The sequence below is a fragment of the Phascolarctos cinereus genome, unplaced genomic scaffold, assembly GCF_003287225.1.
Source record: "Phascolarctos cinereus isolate Bilbo 61053 unplaced genomic scaffold, phaCin_HiC Scaffold_1;HRSCAF=81, whole genome shotgun sequence".
Lineage (NCBI taxonomy): Eukaryota > Metazoa > Chordata > Mammalia > Diprotodontia > Phascolarctidae > Phascolarctos > Phascolarctos cinereus.
This window is the reverse complement of record NW_027555514.1, coordinates 135,589,086-135,605,404: the sequence shown is the minus strand read 5'-3', so window position 1 is coordinate 135,605,404 and position 16,319 is coordinate 135,589,086. Positions and strand designations below refer to the sequence as shown.

General features: G+C 36.4%; 1 protein-coding gene across 4 annotated transcripts in view; it reads right to left on the bottom strand.

Annotated features, from left to right (window-relative positions):
- DOCK4 (dedicator of cytokinesis 4) overlaps positions 1-16,319 on the bottom strand; it is a 554,933-nt gene that overhangs the window by 133,568 nt on the left and 405,046 nt on the right. For all 4 annotated transcript variants that reach the window (XM_020984638.2, XM_020984640.2, XM_020984641.2 and 1 more), the window contains exons 24-25: positions 11,293-11,420; positions 7,520-7,654 (exon numbers count right to left, since the gene is read on the bottom strand). In XM_020984638.2, the coding sequence (XP_020840297.1) occupies positions 7,520-7,654; positions 11,293-11,420 (263 nt within the window). The remainder of the gene's footprint in view (positions 1-7,519; positions 7,655-11,292; positions 11,421-16,319) is intronic.

Sequence of the window (16,319 nt, the reverse complement as noted above, 5' to 3'; positions counted from 1 at the left end):
AATGGACCACCTTATCTTTCTCATTCAAACTTTTCACATTTTTTAGGGTGCTCATTCTGTCTTCTTTCAAAAATCACACTTATGCACTTAAATACAGATGCAGGAAAAATTCCAATTAAGTTGCAATTCTGTAAATCTAGAATCAGTTTACACTGATGGTTTTTTCTATCATGCTTGTATTGTTTTGAATGTTATTGCTCTAATTAGAGGAGGATAAATGATTAGTGAGCAAGGAGGTTGCACTGAAAACACAAATATTTTACAATCTGAAATGCACTGGGAACATGGATTACAGAAATTTTACAAACAGGCATATAGGTCTACAGATTTCTTTACTCATTTTTATGCCCTTATTTTTAAAAATTATGGACATTGTGATTAATTTGCCTTATGATATAAGCACAAGAAGAGTTAATCAAGTGACATCAATTATAACGACTAATTCAAAGTCTTTGTCTTTAAGAATTAGTAGAGGAGTTAAGACAGCTACAAAAAAAGCAGAAAATGATAAAGAAAAAAAAATATTATATATATATATATATATATATATATATATATATATATATATATATATATATATATATATATATTATTTATTTATTTTTGGTATTTTTTTTGGCTAGGCAATGGGGTTAAGTGACTTGCCCAGGGTCACACAACTAGTAAGTGTTATGTGTCTGAGGCCAGGTTTGAATTCAGGTCCTCCTGAATCCAGGGCTGGTGCTCTATCCACTGTGCCACCTAGCTGCTCCGAGAAGTATAATATATTAAAGGCACTTAGATGAGAGATATATCATATCTGGTTCGTTGGGCAAGGTAAAGAATAGTGCTTTATTAGAAAGGAAGTAACTGAACCAGTTTTTAAAGCTTGAATAATATTTCAATAGCTGGAGAAGGAGATGCATGGAATAAGAAATTATATGATCAAATGAGGGTTAGAAGGGAAAGCATTAGTTATGCTTAGGGACCACTTTGAAAAGTAGAACAAAATTTGGCCAGATCTTGGACTATTATTTTTGGGGGATATTAAGAGGTAAGTCTAGAAAGGTAGGTTAGGGCCATATTGGGGAAAACACTGAATGACAGAATGAGGAGTTTGGGCTGTATTCTGTAAGCAAAGAGAGATTACTGAAGGTTTTTGAGGGTGGTATGTGTGAAAGAGTGCTTTGATTAGAGCTATTCTCCAGCAAGTTGTGGTAGGAGGCCAGGAAGCTACTACAAAAGTCCAGGGGTGAGGTCATGAAGGCAATGAAAATAGATACAAGGGGAGAAGATGGAAAAACCCTGTAGAGGTAGAATAATACTTGACAACTAGAAATTAGGAATGAAGGAAAAATGAGTCAAAGAGGAGTCTACTATTTTGTGCCTAGGTAACTAGAAGAAAGGTAGTATATTCATATAGATAAATTAATTCTAATGTAATTATGCCAATCTCACTCTCAATACCACTATTAATTAGTTTTATTTAGGTGCTCAAAAACCTTTAAGATCATATAATGAGGAAGAATGGGAAGAGTACTGGAACTGAAATCAAGTGACTGGTTCAATTCTGACATCATTAGAATGTTAAACTCATCATGATGGACTAGATTTTCAGATAAGCAAACAGGCTCATGAACAGAAATATGACAGACATTCTTTTTCTCAAGCTATATCTTTAGGGTCTCCAGTATATTGGAAAGAAAATCTCCATCTGCATCTGATTTCCCCATCATCAAAATCCCTGAGAGCCACAAACTTTGAATGATCTTAGAAAAATTGCTCAACTTCTCTGGAACTGATTTCCTCACCTGTAGATTAGTTGAGGTAGGAAAGGGGTGGGGGAAGGGTTAAGGAGGAATTGAACTAGATGACCTCTAAAGACCCTTCCAGCTCTAAATCGCATGAGACTGTGACCAAACCTTTCCTGATTCCTTCCATCCTAATCCAATTCTAATGATAATTTTCATTTTTAAAAAGTTATCATCCTTTTTGTTAATCTTCATTTAATAAAGGAGAGTAGAAAAATTTATCTCTACTACTAGATTTTTTAGTTTCACTAGATTATAGAAAAATATGAATATAAGCAATCCAAGGCCCACATAACTGGCAATACATATATGCATACATATATAATATGAGAAGATAATATTCCCTGGCACAGAATCACTTAATTTTTAGCATAGATGTTCTTTAATATACAAAGTAGCTAAAATAATTTTTTTAAAAACCCAAATGCAATTATCAATGCATCTCCTATTTTTATAGATTCAATACTAAAAGATTTTGGGGGGGGGGCGTGTGGGTGTGTGTGTGTGTGTGTGTGTGTGTGTGTGTGTGTGTGTGTGTGTAATAGAGATTACAGAGATGCTGGGGGTGGTTTTGTGATTTCATCTGTGCAAGGAACTCCCAGTGTGTAAACTACATCCACCAATTCAGACTGGCACCTGGTCTGTAACTTAAGAGTCACAGAAATCTTTCTGTGGGTACTATGGGGTTAACTTACTTGCTTTTATGTGTTAGATACAAGACTTGACCTGAGGACTTTCTGACTCCTAGGTCAGGCTACTATCTACTATGCAATATCGACTTTCACACTGCATCTATCTGTTTGTCTGTCTGTCTCTGTATATGCAGAATAATTGTTTTTTTAAAAACTTTCTTATGTGATAGACTTTTGGAAGCCATAAGCCCACATTGCAAGAAATCTTCAGGCAAATGAGCATCTGTCCTAGAAATGACCTATGCTGAGACGAGTCAACTGTATTTGAAAAGGCCTTCTGGGAGAATTATGTGCAAAGAAAGAAAAGCATTTGTAAATTCTAAGAAACTCTAGAGTCCAATTATTTGAGGGTGTGAAGCAAATAGCCATTTGTGCTTTTTTATAAAATCTGTATCCATGTACAATTAGAATACTGAAAGGCACCAATTACAAGGGCACTTAATCCAGTTGGAGGGATAATTTTTTTAAATTTAAAGAATAGTTGATAGAATAATGAAAAGTACAATTCTTTAAAACTGAAAAATAAGGCTACTATTACCTAGAATCAGGTATACAGTAAAAGTTTATTGTCATACTGGTCATTGAGTATAATGCCCACATTATAGACTTTTCCATGTCATATGCTAAAAGATGTAACTACATGTCACTAAATCCTTTTAGAACATAATTTGATTCATAACAGAAGTGAGAGAAGCAATGCAACATAACGAAAAGATTCAGAATCCCCAAGTTTGAATCATACTTCTGACCCTTATGGGCTGTGTGACCATGGGCAAATTGTTTAACTCTTACAAGCCTCATTTTCCTCAGGATCTGTGGTGTGGCTGATTATAGGAAGGAAAACACTTTATTTTCCTTCAATTCATCTTTCCTATCTTATAATTTGGCTGAACAACACAAATCAGTAGGCTCCATATCAGTAGTGTCAGAGTCTTCTATATTTTGTCATTACTCCTTCTCATAGAGCATGCACAATGCAATTGTGAAGCAAATTATTTATAAATCTTTAAGTATGATTTAAATATTATTATTATTATTATTATTCTAGTTTAGAGTAGAAAGTAATTTGTGTGTATTTGAAGAAGTGCAAGCCAAAACACACTAACTGTCCCTCCAGTGTAGCTAAGTAAAGTTCTGGGGTAATTTGAATGGATCTGCTATTAGTGGCCTGGGGGATGATGGGAATTTAAAGGAATTTACTCACCCCAACCCAAATATAAAGTAGGCTTAAGGGAGTTCTTACTGAGGTAGAAATAAAGTGGTCCAAATAGAATGAATTGGTTTGCCAGGCTGTTGCTCTGCTGCCTAGGAGTGGCTGTGGATCTGATTCACAAAAGAACTCAAATAGCTCTGAGATAATAGGTCAGCTTTCTTAGAGAAAAGAAGTCAAGTAGTAGCCACAATTAAGTTGAAAGATATTAGATTGTAACAGCAGCTCTCTGGAGAATATAGATAAGCTTCTCATGAGAGAAAGCAGCTCAGCAATTGGCAACAGTAGCTCTACAGGGAAGTAGCAAGGTTTTCCAGCTGGGGCTCAATCATAAGATTATTAAATTCTTGGACTACAAGTATTCCCTCTCCAGCCAATAGCACTGGAATCTGTGAGAAAGCAGTCTTCTATATTTGAGAATATTTTTCCTTGTCATTTACTGTGATATTCTGTATAATTGAGGACCTTTGTTTTCAGTTGATGTGTTCCCTGGTTTGGAAAAACAGAATGTGGCTTCAGAGCTTTGTTTTGAACAGATATCAAACAGATATAATAGTGGACATGTTTACAAGTAACATTTGAAAGAGTTCCTTCAACTTGGCCACAGTATTCATGGTACCATATTGACATGGTTCTGGCCTATGAGAGGAAGGTGTAGGGGTGTGTGTGTGTGGGTGGGTGTTCACATGTATGCATGTACATGTTTTGTAAAAATATAATAAAGTAATAAAATGTAGTATAGGACTTTTATTGCAGTGGATTTTTTATTATTAACAAATCTTATTCTCTACAGAAAAAAATGAAATTGACATGTTCCATGCCTAAGAGAAGTTATTTTGAATGAAGAGGGTATCTTTTTCACTGTAAACTAATTAATATGGATAAAAGTCTAAGGAGATATACAATCAAGGATGCATTTTTTAAAGGTACAGATCTGTACTCCCTAGAAAAAAATCATTCTTTCCATCTTGAGTGAGTTTTCCCTTCAGAAAGATAGATCAGTGTGTTTTCTAGTTAAGTATGTTACATGGCCCAGCTAGGAAGGATCCTTAGCACTCCATCTCTGTCTTCTCCTTTCTTTTTTAAAAATCTCTCCTCACTCACATGCTTTCTTTTTAGGCACATCACATTTTATAAGGCATTTAATTTGTACTATCTATTACATTGTTACAGCTTAAAGCTCATTTTTGTTACATTTAGGATTTTGGCCCCAGTTGGTAGAACTGCATTGGACAAGTATACAAAGCACTTTCCTTACAATGAGCCCACTGTGTGGTCAGTAGCACAATCCCATTTTATGGGCAGGAAAATTAAAAGAGATTACATGACTTGTTCACAATCAGCTAGCAAATCAAAGTACAGGGATTTAAACCCAGATCCTCAGATTACGTGGTCCAGCATTCTTTCTACTACCTTCCTCCAAAGCTGTATGATTTGAATGTGAATTGATTTTTTTTAATGACTTAGGATTAAGCTTACATATATGGGTTTCTCCTTTTTACTCATAGGTTTTTGGCTATTTCAGACATGTGCAAAAATTTTATGAGGTTAACAAAATCTTGTCTTAAAAGAGAACAAAGTAAAAAGTATACAGCAGAGAATAAAAGAAAACCTACAAGGAAGCAAAGAAAAGATGGACAGCTACACAACACATAGTACTTAATATATAGGCTTTCTTGAAATGGAAATGTATTGCTATATATTTTGAATCCTCTCTTAACATTCTGCTGTGCACATGACGTGTTTTTTTTATTCAAGTCTAAAATTTTAAAAAAACCTTGTCTTGTGTTCTTTTTGATTTTCAAGATTAAGAGTAATGCCTACTGCTAGGAAGCTGATATACTCTCATTATAAAAAGTCATGATGATCCCTAATGGCACCAGATGATATTAAAGGGAAATCAACTTTCTCTCTAAGCTGGTTTTGTTTTTTGTTTCTTTGTACACAATAATATCTTCTATTTTAAATCCAAAAGAAAGATCTTTTCTTCTCTTCCCCACTATGACAAAGGTGGGAAAGCTAGGTTTAATACTGCTTAGTTGTATCACTCTGCCCACTCAGCTAAAGCTAAATTCTGAGAGAGTAGGTAGGTGATCTGAAGTGTTAACAATAGTTCATTTCTTGAGCAACCTTCTGAAACCCAATGTGATTTAAAGTCAAAGCAAAATTTCATATTCCAGTAGGAAAATAATGCGATTTTTACACAGTACCAAAGGAAGCATATTTCACAGGATCCTAGGAAATAGAATTGGAAGGAAGATTAGAGATTATCTTATCTGAATCCTGATTTTCACAGATAAGGAAATTGAGGCTCAGAGAGGTTAAATGATTTATTTCTAGATAATGTAAATTCTAAGAAGATGTGCTTGGCATACTATTAAGAGCAGACATGTTTACAAATAACACTTGAAAAATGTTATGTTTATCGATGTATGCAAAAACTTTTTTTTCACTATCTATTGTAGCAGTAGTTTTATTTGTTTTGTTTTGGTTTGGTTTTGGCTAAGCAATGGGGTTAAGTGGCTTGCCCAGGGTCACACAGGTAGTGTTATGTATTTGAGGCTGGATTTGAACTCAAGTCTTCTTGAATCCAGAGCCAGTGCTCTATCCACTGCCCCATAGCAATATTTTTAAGCAAAACCAAACTCGTTTTTCATCTTTCATTTTTTATTTATTTTTTTCTGTTTTCAACATTCGCTTTTATAAGATTTTGAGTTCCAAATTTTTTCCCTCCCTCCTCCGTAAGATGGCAAGTAATCTGATACATACCATACATCAACAATCACATTAAACATATTTTCATATTAGTCATGTTGTGAAAGAAGAATAAGAACAAAAGGGAATTACCATGAGAAAGAAAAAACCTCCAAAAAAGTGAAAATAGTACGCTTTGATTTACATTCAGACTCCATAGTTCTTTCTCTAGTTGCAGATAGCATTCTCCATCATGAGTCTTTTGGAATTGTTTAAGATAATCATATTCCTGTGAAGATCCAATTTGATCAGACCAAATCTTTGACAAATGAAGGTGAGTTTTAAATATAAAAAATATATTAATATCAATTTCTCAATTATATTTTTGAGTTGGCCATGTGTGCCACAGATTTCTATGCAATGTAGAGATTTACTGGCAGACCTCCCCAGTACACTAGATAGATCCTCTGTGAGGGATTTTAAAGAGGACATGGACAAGAGATACACATAGTGAAAAGAACTATGTGGGTTACAATCTGTATCACTAAAGAGAGTACCTGTATGAGGAGATCACAAGTCCAACAAAATGTTATATGTGTATTTTCTGGATTCAGAGAATGTTCGGGCTGAAAGGTTCCCCAAAGAATACAGAGTCCAGCTCCTTAGTTTTAGATGTAGAAACAGAATCAGAGAAGCTAGTGGACTTTGTCACAGTAGCATAGCTAATTACAGTGGCAAAGCTTTCTAAGGCAGAATTCCCAATCCAATGCTTTTTCAACTTCTCTGTAATTTTTTATCTTTTGTGACTTAAAAAAAAAATCTTTCCATCTGGTGGTGGGCTTATAAGACAAGTAAATTTACTGAAAGCAAAATAATAAAAAAAAAATCAAATTTGGATTTTAAAATATTAAAGAATTATTGAACTTTTAGCACATCCATTCCAGGTTTGCTAAACCTATTGAAAACTTATGGAAATACTCTACCATATGATATTACTCATTATAAAGGAAAACAATTCATTCATGATATCTCTCCCTATATTACCCAGTTTTGACCTACCCTTAAAATACCTAAAGCACCAACAAGTACAAACTGTTCTCTTCCCAATGTTCCTTGTTTTTTTATGATCTTACCGTCACATCTTGAAATTGAAGCCTCATTGCAGAGCCGGATGGCTGAGGGCGACTAGTGATTTCTAATATGGTTCTCAGAAGGATGTCCAGCAAGCTGGTCACAATCACATCTATTTCTTCCAGAACAGATTTTTCCTAAAGAGAAAAAATGTAAATATATACACATGTATATATTGTATTTGTGATGAAAATAACAATAGATTTCTATTTCCCTTTCTAAATAGTAACAGGAAAACAGATTTTCCAAATTTAGAATGAGCATTATAAAATTTTAGAGCTACAAAGTACATTGGAAATTATCTAGCTCAATTCCTTTGTTTTATGGATGGTGAGACTACAGAGAGCCAGAAAGGTTAGATGATTTTCCCAAGGCTACACAGTTAGCTAGGTAGGGGTAAGCCAACTAAAATTGTGCCATTAATAAACTTCACATTTTTACCATATACATATACATATACATACATACACATACACACACACACACACATATATTTTTTCTCTCCTAGAAATCTGTTTTAGGAAATGGGAAATGGGAACCAGTTCTTTAAAATTATCAACAAAATCCCTATACATAACAATTGAGATACATAGGCAACTGTGCCCTCTGTAAGAAGCCTGGAGCCTTTCTGCCAGGCCAAATATGCCAGTGCTGTGAAAGATAATGTAGCTAAGCCAGGTCTAACACAATGTCTGGAATCGTCCAAATTGGGCAGATACACTATGCCCACTGTTTCACATTAATTCCATGCTGCTGGTAATTAGGACTCAAAACAGCTGCATAGGGAAACATTCTGAGGACAAGTAGTTAACCACTAGAAGAAATTTTGTTTGCAATTCTGCCTTAAAGAACATAAATACTGAAGGACTGTTGGCCAGAAATTTATAATATATTTCCTTATACTATGTTTATATATGTGTATGTATGTGTATGTATATGGGGGTAGAGTGGGGGGTCGGAGTCCAGGTTTGTTATTTCATCCACATGAAGAACTCCTATTATGGAAGCTTCCTGTACCAATACAGATCAACAATTTCAACTTGGTTTACAGGATTATAGATTTAGAGATGGAATGGAATTAGAGGCTTATGAGTCCAACTGCCTCCCCTTATTCCGATGAGGGAACTGAGGCACCAAAATGAATTGCCTAGGGCCATATAACCGCAGGCACCTGAAGCAAGATTTGAACCTAGGCTCTTTGTGATTCCATGTGTGGCATCCTATCTGCAATGAATTGGCTGGGTAAGTGAAAGCCAGAATGACCTGCTTGAGGTCACATAGCCTTTTTCAGAGACAAGACTTGAAAGCAAGTCTTCCTAACTGCCAGCTCCTCTATTTAATAAGTTAAGTTGCTTCTTAATATATATTATAAGTATATTACACATCCCCTGGAAAAATTACAGCTATCTTCTGGGCTATCCCCAGGCCCCATTTTCAGAGTTTGAGTCAGAATCCTACTCTGTCCTTATCTAGAGACCTTCTGTCATTCCCAAGCCAAAAGAGACAACGTAAAATTTAAAATCACTTCACCTGATGTTTACAGTAAACCCTGTTTATTTTCTCATTGTTAGCAATAAGGGTTTGAGAAAAACCAACCCAACAAGGCAAAGTGTGGTGTTCTTCTCCTTATATTCAAAAGAAATGAAGAACACACACTTTCACTCACAATGCCACTCCATCATCCTCCTCATTTCTCCACTCACTTCCATTTTCCCTTTCAAAGTCCCTAATGCAGTCTGGTGGCCTGTGTAACATAACTGAGGTAAAGCTGGTCATCTTTTTCTGGGCAAGTTCTTCTCTTGGTGAACACCCAGAGAGCTTTCCTCCAGGAAAGCAGCTTTGGTCTTTTCCTCAGCAATAGCTCTATTCCCAAGAGAGTAGGAGTCAAAATTACATAACCCAATTTCATTCACTATCATGTCACTGTGTTACTAGAAAAGGAGTAAGGAAAATTGAAAGGAGGTAATAGGCATAGAATAATAGGGAGAAAGAAACAAAAATGAATAGAAGAATCGCTGTCCAATAGTGTATCTGGCTCATGGCAAGGTTATTTTACAAATAATCACTTCCAATACGCACCATGACTTACTACTTGTGCCAGAGTCACAAAACTGGACAAGAAAGCTATCTATGCATATAAATATGAGAACTGTAACTTGTGACCCAACACCTAGAATTCCCCCCCAGCAAGTACCAAGAGCATTTCAATATTTCATCATTATAAGGAAGTTTTTTAGGTACTAGAGTTTTACCCAGACTAATAACAAAGAAGACAATGAAGTAGATGACGATATGTAAGTATGCCTTAAGCTCTGCAAAGTGCTTTACAAATATTCTCTCCTTTGATACTCACAACAACCCTAGGAAGTAGGTGCTATTATTATATCCATTTTATGTGGAGAAAATTGAGGCTGAAAGAGGATAATTGACTTGCCCAGGGTCTCACTGCTAATGAGTCTCTGAGGCTGCGTTTGAACTCCAGTTTTTTCTCCAGGTCCAGCATTCTATCCACTGCACCCTCAAGATGCCAAAACTATTGAAACTTGGGATTTCAGGGAAACAGGTAGGAGATGATAGCCAAATTCTTCCCAACTAAGGAATCATGGGTGGGTGCTACAGGTGTACTTCTAAGAGAAGGGTTCTTAACCTTTTTTGGGTCATGCATTCCTTTAGCAGTCTGATGAAGCCTGTGGACCCCTTCATAGAATAATGTTTTTAAATGCACAAAATAAATTATATAGGACTATGAAAGAAACCAAACGTTAATGAAAATAAAAATGTATTTTTCCCCATCCAAGTGTATGAACCCCCTAAAATCTAGCTTAGGGATCATCTGTGGCTCCCTGTTTAAGAACCCCTGTGATATGATATTTCCAGGCTCCAGGGGGATTTACTCCAAAAGGATGGTCCTTCTAGGATCCAGCTACTGAGAAACATCCAAAACGTATCATGAAGATTTTCATAAATTTGAACAATAACAATAATGGTTATGAGACAGTAACCTACAGCTAAAAGAGACCTTGGAAGCAATCTAGGTGAATACCCCCATCACAAAAATAAGGGACTCAAGGACCAAGACTTTTAGCTGACTTGTCTGAGTTTAGACAGATAGTAAGCATCAGACATGGCATTTGAACCCAGGTCCTCTAACCCAGATTCAGTGTTTTTTCTACTGAATCACATTTTGCATTTCAGTAGTGCTTCACAACTTACCATATGTGCCCACATCCCTTCTCACATGATACCCATAATTCTGCGATGTAAGCAGGACAGATATTAGCATCTCCATTTTAGCAATGAGGAGCTTTGGACTCAGGGAGGTTAAATGGCACACATGGGGCTAGAATTTGGGTTCACTGGCCTCCAATTCCAGTGCTTTTCCACTGTACCAGACCACCCCCTAAACAACAAGATCTGCTTTGTAGGAAGGAAATTGTCCTTGCCAAAGAATATTTTTCATATCAAGATTAAGGACACTTGTGGGATCCCTCAAGATGTCTGATTTTTCTCAATTTCCATTACAACCTTCTCTTCAAATCTAAGGTTGAGAGACCTAAATTGCGCAGAGTAATATCATTTTGCTGGGTGAAAATCGGTCCCACTATCTTACAAAAATTATTTCAGCATGAAAAGAAGAAAAGGTAAACTCAAGGGGAAATCAAGTGCCATAGAGGCTTACGTCTTAGTAGTGGCATTTTTAAACTTTCAAGTCTTAATGTTATTTGATTAGTAGAAGACACTTATGGAAGTTTACATCCCATGACTGGTTACTTACTGAGCTATTTTTCTTGATGAGACAAAATATGTTGCTAAGAATGCGTGCACACATGATGAGGTCCTTTTGCTCTTGCAAATGCATATGGAGGTGATGCAGAACAACAGGCAGAAGTATGTATCGAGAATCTGAAAAGGAAAACAGTAATTAGTGTCACTTCTTTCAGAGGTCCCACTGGAACATATTCCCTTCTTAAACAATATTAAAATATATAGTTTGCATTTTTAAAACTGTATACGTATTTCCTTTAAAAATTAACCAATCAAATAGGCACCTCTGAATACTTCAGCATAAATGTATAAAAATATTTTAGGATTTAGTTGAGTACTTTTTAATCATTTGCAAATGTATGAATGAATGCATCTGGTTTCTCACATAGTGTCTAAGAACTCTTAGTTTGGAGATTGGTAGTGGTTCTCTCCTCCAATATGGTCCCCTCAGGCAGAATACAAATAAGCCTATGGCACCTGTTAGCAAGGATACTTACCTACAGAGAACTCTGGCTTCATTTCTTTTAATTGCTGTATCTTTAAATGCTCTCATTTGAGCAACATCACATAGACTGATAAAACCTACTGTGAGCCTTATATCTAGTTTTTACAAGTCATTTAGTTCATAGAAATTTCATTTGGCCTACACACTTGACCCTGACCTCATTAACACATTATATCCTACTGTTTCTAACTAGTGCTACTGCCTCTTAACTTATCTACATCAAAAGGCTAAAACAAAACAAAAATGTAAGCCTCCACAGTAAATATACACTGTTATCCCACCAATGCAGTTTAATTCTGTGTGGAAACCAAGCACCAATTCAATGCATGGAAATTTTTCTTAGGATTCCAACACAACAGAACCCAGAGAGTAACATTTAGAATTGTGGCATATTTCACTTTAAGAAAACCTAAGGGGGCAGCTAGGTGGTGCAGCAGAGAAAGCTCTGGCCTTGGAATCAGGAGGACCTGAGTTCAAATTCAGTCTCAGACACTGACACTTACTAGCTGTGTGACCCTGGGCAAGTCATTTAACCCCAATTGCCTCACCAAAAAGAAAAGAAAACCTAAGGAGAATTCAGACTTACAGAACAAATGAATTAGAAGGTGATTATTAATATTACAGAAGAACCTAGTGTTTTATGAAGTGACTGATTGCACGGGTCTTTTAAATGGTGAATTTCCATGATAAATTTAAATATTTGTCTAGAAACCAAAAGTTATTTGAAAGAGAAGCTAGAAGCTCAAAGTGTCTGGAGTTACTGACAACTGCAATTTAATCAGAAAGGATGAAAATCATCTCTGAAATTGTCATTGAGTATTAATAATAATGAAGCTGATAACCAGAATAGCACACATTTATATAGCATTTTAGGGCTTACAAAAGACTTCCCCCACAGCAACAGTGAGTACTAGGTAGTTTAATATTATTATATTCATTTTATAGAAGTAAACAATGAAGCACAGAGGTTAAATCATTTACCCATGTTCACAGAGGTTGATAGACTAGTCTTTAACCCAATTCTCTTTCGAAACACTATGCAACAGATACAATTTATGAAAATGTAATTTACATGCTAAGAATACAACCATTGCAGAACATGAGTTAGAAAGGTAAAGAAAAATCTATTTGTGAAGAATACTCAAAGCATATGATTACACTGGCCTACAAATTTGTTGCTAGGCCCCTTAAGGGCAGGGACTCATTTTTGTTTTTGTACTCTTAGTGCCTAGCACAGTGCCTGGTGCATAGAAAGAATTTAATGAATGCTTGCTTGCTTACTACTAATAGTAATAACAGTTACATAGTGGTTTTAAACTTTGAATACTGCCTTTCTTTTATATGAAAAAAAGGTCTTTATAAGTTTTCCAAAGAATCAGAGAATACAATATTCAGGAGTTATCTAGGCAATTTAATAACAGATCATGGAAGAGTTTCTTAAAGAACAGTTTCTTAAATAACTATATAACATAACAGCATGTGGGCCATAGTTGCAGATCAAAATTTAAAACCTCCTCAGTCAACAGTAGCCAGCTAACTATTGGATAACGGCAAATGACAAATGGAACTCCAGCAACTGGTAAACAGAGAGATAAGCCATATCTCTGGTAGCCTTTAAAAAGCAAGAGTTGGGCAATTTACTCTTTATTTCTTCCCATGTGCCTCTTGGAAAGTATAGCAGGATGGGGAGGGGATTTAGGTCCCCTAAATTCCTTAGGTAATGGCATTTTGTAGCAGAAGCACAAATTGAGGAGAGGGGCCACAGCTGCAGGGTAGAGTTCAGTAAGTGAGGAGTCAAGAATCTGGCATGGAACTGGGATCCTGCTTAGGAGAGGATGACACACCCTGTAATAGAGACAAAGCAGCTAGGTGGCAGGGTGAATAGAGTGCTAGAGTCAGAAAGACTCATCTACCTGAGTTCAAATCAGTCCTCAGGTACTTATTAGTTGTGTGATCCTGGACAAGTCACTTAACCCCATGTGCTTCAATTTCCTCATCTATAAAATGAGCTAGAGAAGGAAATGGCAAACCCCTCCAATATCTTTGACAAGAAAACCCCAAATGAGGTCACAAAGAGTTGGGTATAACTGCAAATGAGACAATAACAACATAATAGAGACTCCTATTGGTCCCTACAGTATAGGTTATATTTCTTTCCTGAAAAGTAATACCCTAGGTCAGAATTACATAGCAGTACCAGAGACCAAGATTTCAGCTGAGTCCAAAGCTAGAGACAATGGAGTCTTTAACTAAGTATCTGCTGATCCCAGGTTACAGGTTCTATTTCTTTCCTAAAGTACATAGCAGTACCCTAGACCAGGATTTCAGCTAGCCTGCAGCTGGAGATGGTAGAGATTATGGACAAGCATTGGAAGTAAGGGTCTAATATGGCAGATAAATTGCACCTAGCAAGGAGTAATGGAAAAAAAGCACTAGGAGATATCAAGGGCCTAGAAACCCTTATAAACACATCTCTGGGTCACATACATTCTCTTGTTCAGTCATGTCCAACACTTCATAACCCTGTGAACACACTATTCATGGGGTTTTTTTTTGCAAAAATGCTAGACTAGTTTGCCATTTCCTTCTCCAGTAGATTAAGGCAAAAAGAGGTTAAGTGACTTGCCCAGGGTCATTCAGCTAGTAAGTGTCCAAGGCTGGCTTTGAACTCAGGTTTTCCTAACTCCAGCCCCAGCATGCTATCCACTTAGTGGCCTAGCTGCCTCCCATGCATTTCCTACATGTGTGCTTTTCTACTGTTGAAACCAATGGGTATACACTCCTCCCAGTAATGGTGGACATATTTATGAAAGAACGGACCTTGGGTTAATAGGACAGATATTATGTTCCTTATTCTACCATTTTAGTAAATACTTTTGCCTTGAGCTAATTGAATCCTCTGGTATACACTGGTGTGGTTTCAGTAGCTATAATTTTGGGAGTACACACTCAAAGGACCTAGAACATGGTAGTTGTTTTTGTTGGGGGGCGGGGAGGGGAGAACCTATCCTATGAATGGAATTTGGGAATAATTGAAGAGGAGTACTGTGGATATATTACCTCAGTTAAGTCTCACACCAATTCTGTAAAGCAGTTACTGAAAGTATTATTATCTTCATCTTATAAATTAGGTAAGTGAAGCTCAAAAAGGTTAAGTAATGTAGCTACTGAATATCAGAAGTCGAATTTGAACCCAGGTAATCCTGACTCTAATTCCATTACTGAATCCACTCTATCTTGTCACTCTTGTCTTTCAATAACTAGGTATAGTGTCAGCCAATGCAAATTATTGAATTAATGTGCATAGGTATTACCATGATCAGGAGTCTGAGTCATTAGTTATTCTGTCTTCATTTCCCAGTCTTTCTGAAGGCCAAATTAGCTGACTGGTTAAAATGCTAATACTCGCCTTTACAATAAAAAAAAAATCCCAAACTGAAAAAGCAGGGAAAATGCAACTTAAGCAAGAATCTTTTCAAACACAGATTGGTGGAAATTAAAGGCTAAAACATGAAAAACACTTGCTATTCAGTTTGGGAAGGTTCAATGAGACACCATTCAGTCTCATATTTGCCCTTTCTGCTTACCCTCGGTGAAGGAAGCAACACTGACTACAGTAGGATAAGTGTGAATTTTAAAAATTTCCCTCCTAAGTGACTCTCAAACAAAGACATAAGCTGACCTTTGCTTCCTCCAAGAATAGGACTCTGGCCAGGGATCTTACAAGTCAGCATTTTGGCATGAGTAGGAGTGATATTAAAATGAGTCATATGATCAGATCCATATGGTCACCACAGCTCATCCTCACCAGACAGGGCATATAAATAAGTTGGGTGCCAGCAAGACACCTCAGCAGCTGAGGCATGGCAATCTCACATGGAGATGATTAGAAACAAGATGGGCAGAAGTTCTGCTGAAGTAGATAGAACTCAAGAAGGAAGGCCAAGCAAACACAGAGAAAGAAATTTTTCCTGATTAAGGCAATCTAGGAGTAGATTAAAGAGTTCTGCCTAAATGCCTCGAAACCGTGGTTTGGGATTCTGTTATCTTCCCATTTGAAGACAGCTAGAGTAGGTCCTGATAAAGAGGCTCATTATTTTCATGATGGCCAAAATTCTTTTTTTCCAATCTGGCTGTGCCATGTTGGGAGCTGATTGTGAAATCAAGCTGAACAAACTGTGGTATATGAACACAATGGATTATTTACTTTACTATGAGAAAAGACAATGAAAAGATGATGATGAAGAGTTCAGTGAGATTTGGGGAAATGTTTGTGAATGGAAGCAGAATACAGTAAGCAAAACCAAGAACAATTAGCCCAAAAATGCAAAGGAAAACAACACTGAAAGACAGTAGAAATCTGACCAATGCAACGACCAATCTTTGGTCTAAAAAGACTTGTGGTGAAACATAGCCCTCTTCTCTCAGTGAGGCTGTGGTAAGACTAATGAGTCTGAAATGGAGTATACATTGGAGTATATGGCTGATACTGGTTTATTTTGCTTAACTATAATCTTTGTTACATGGGGAGA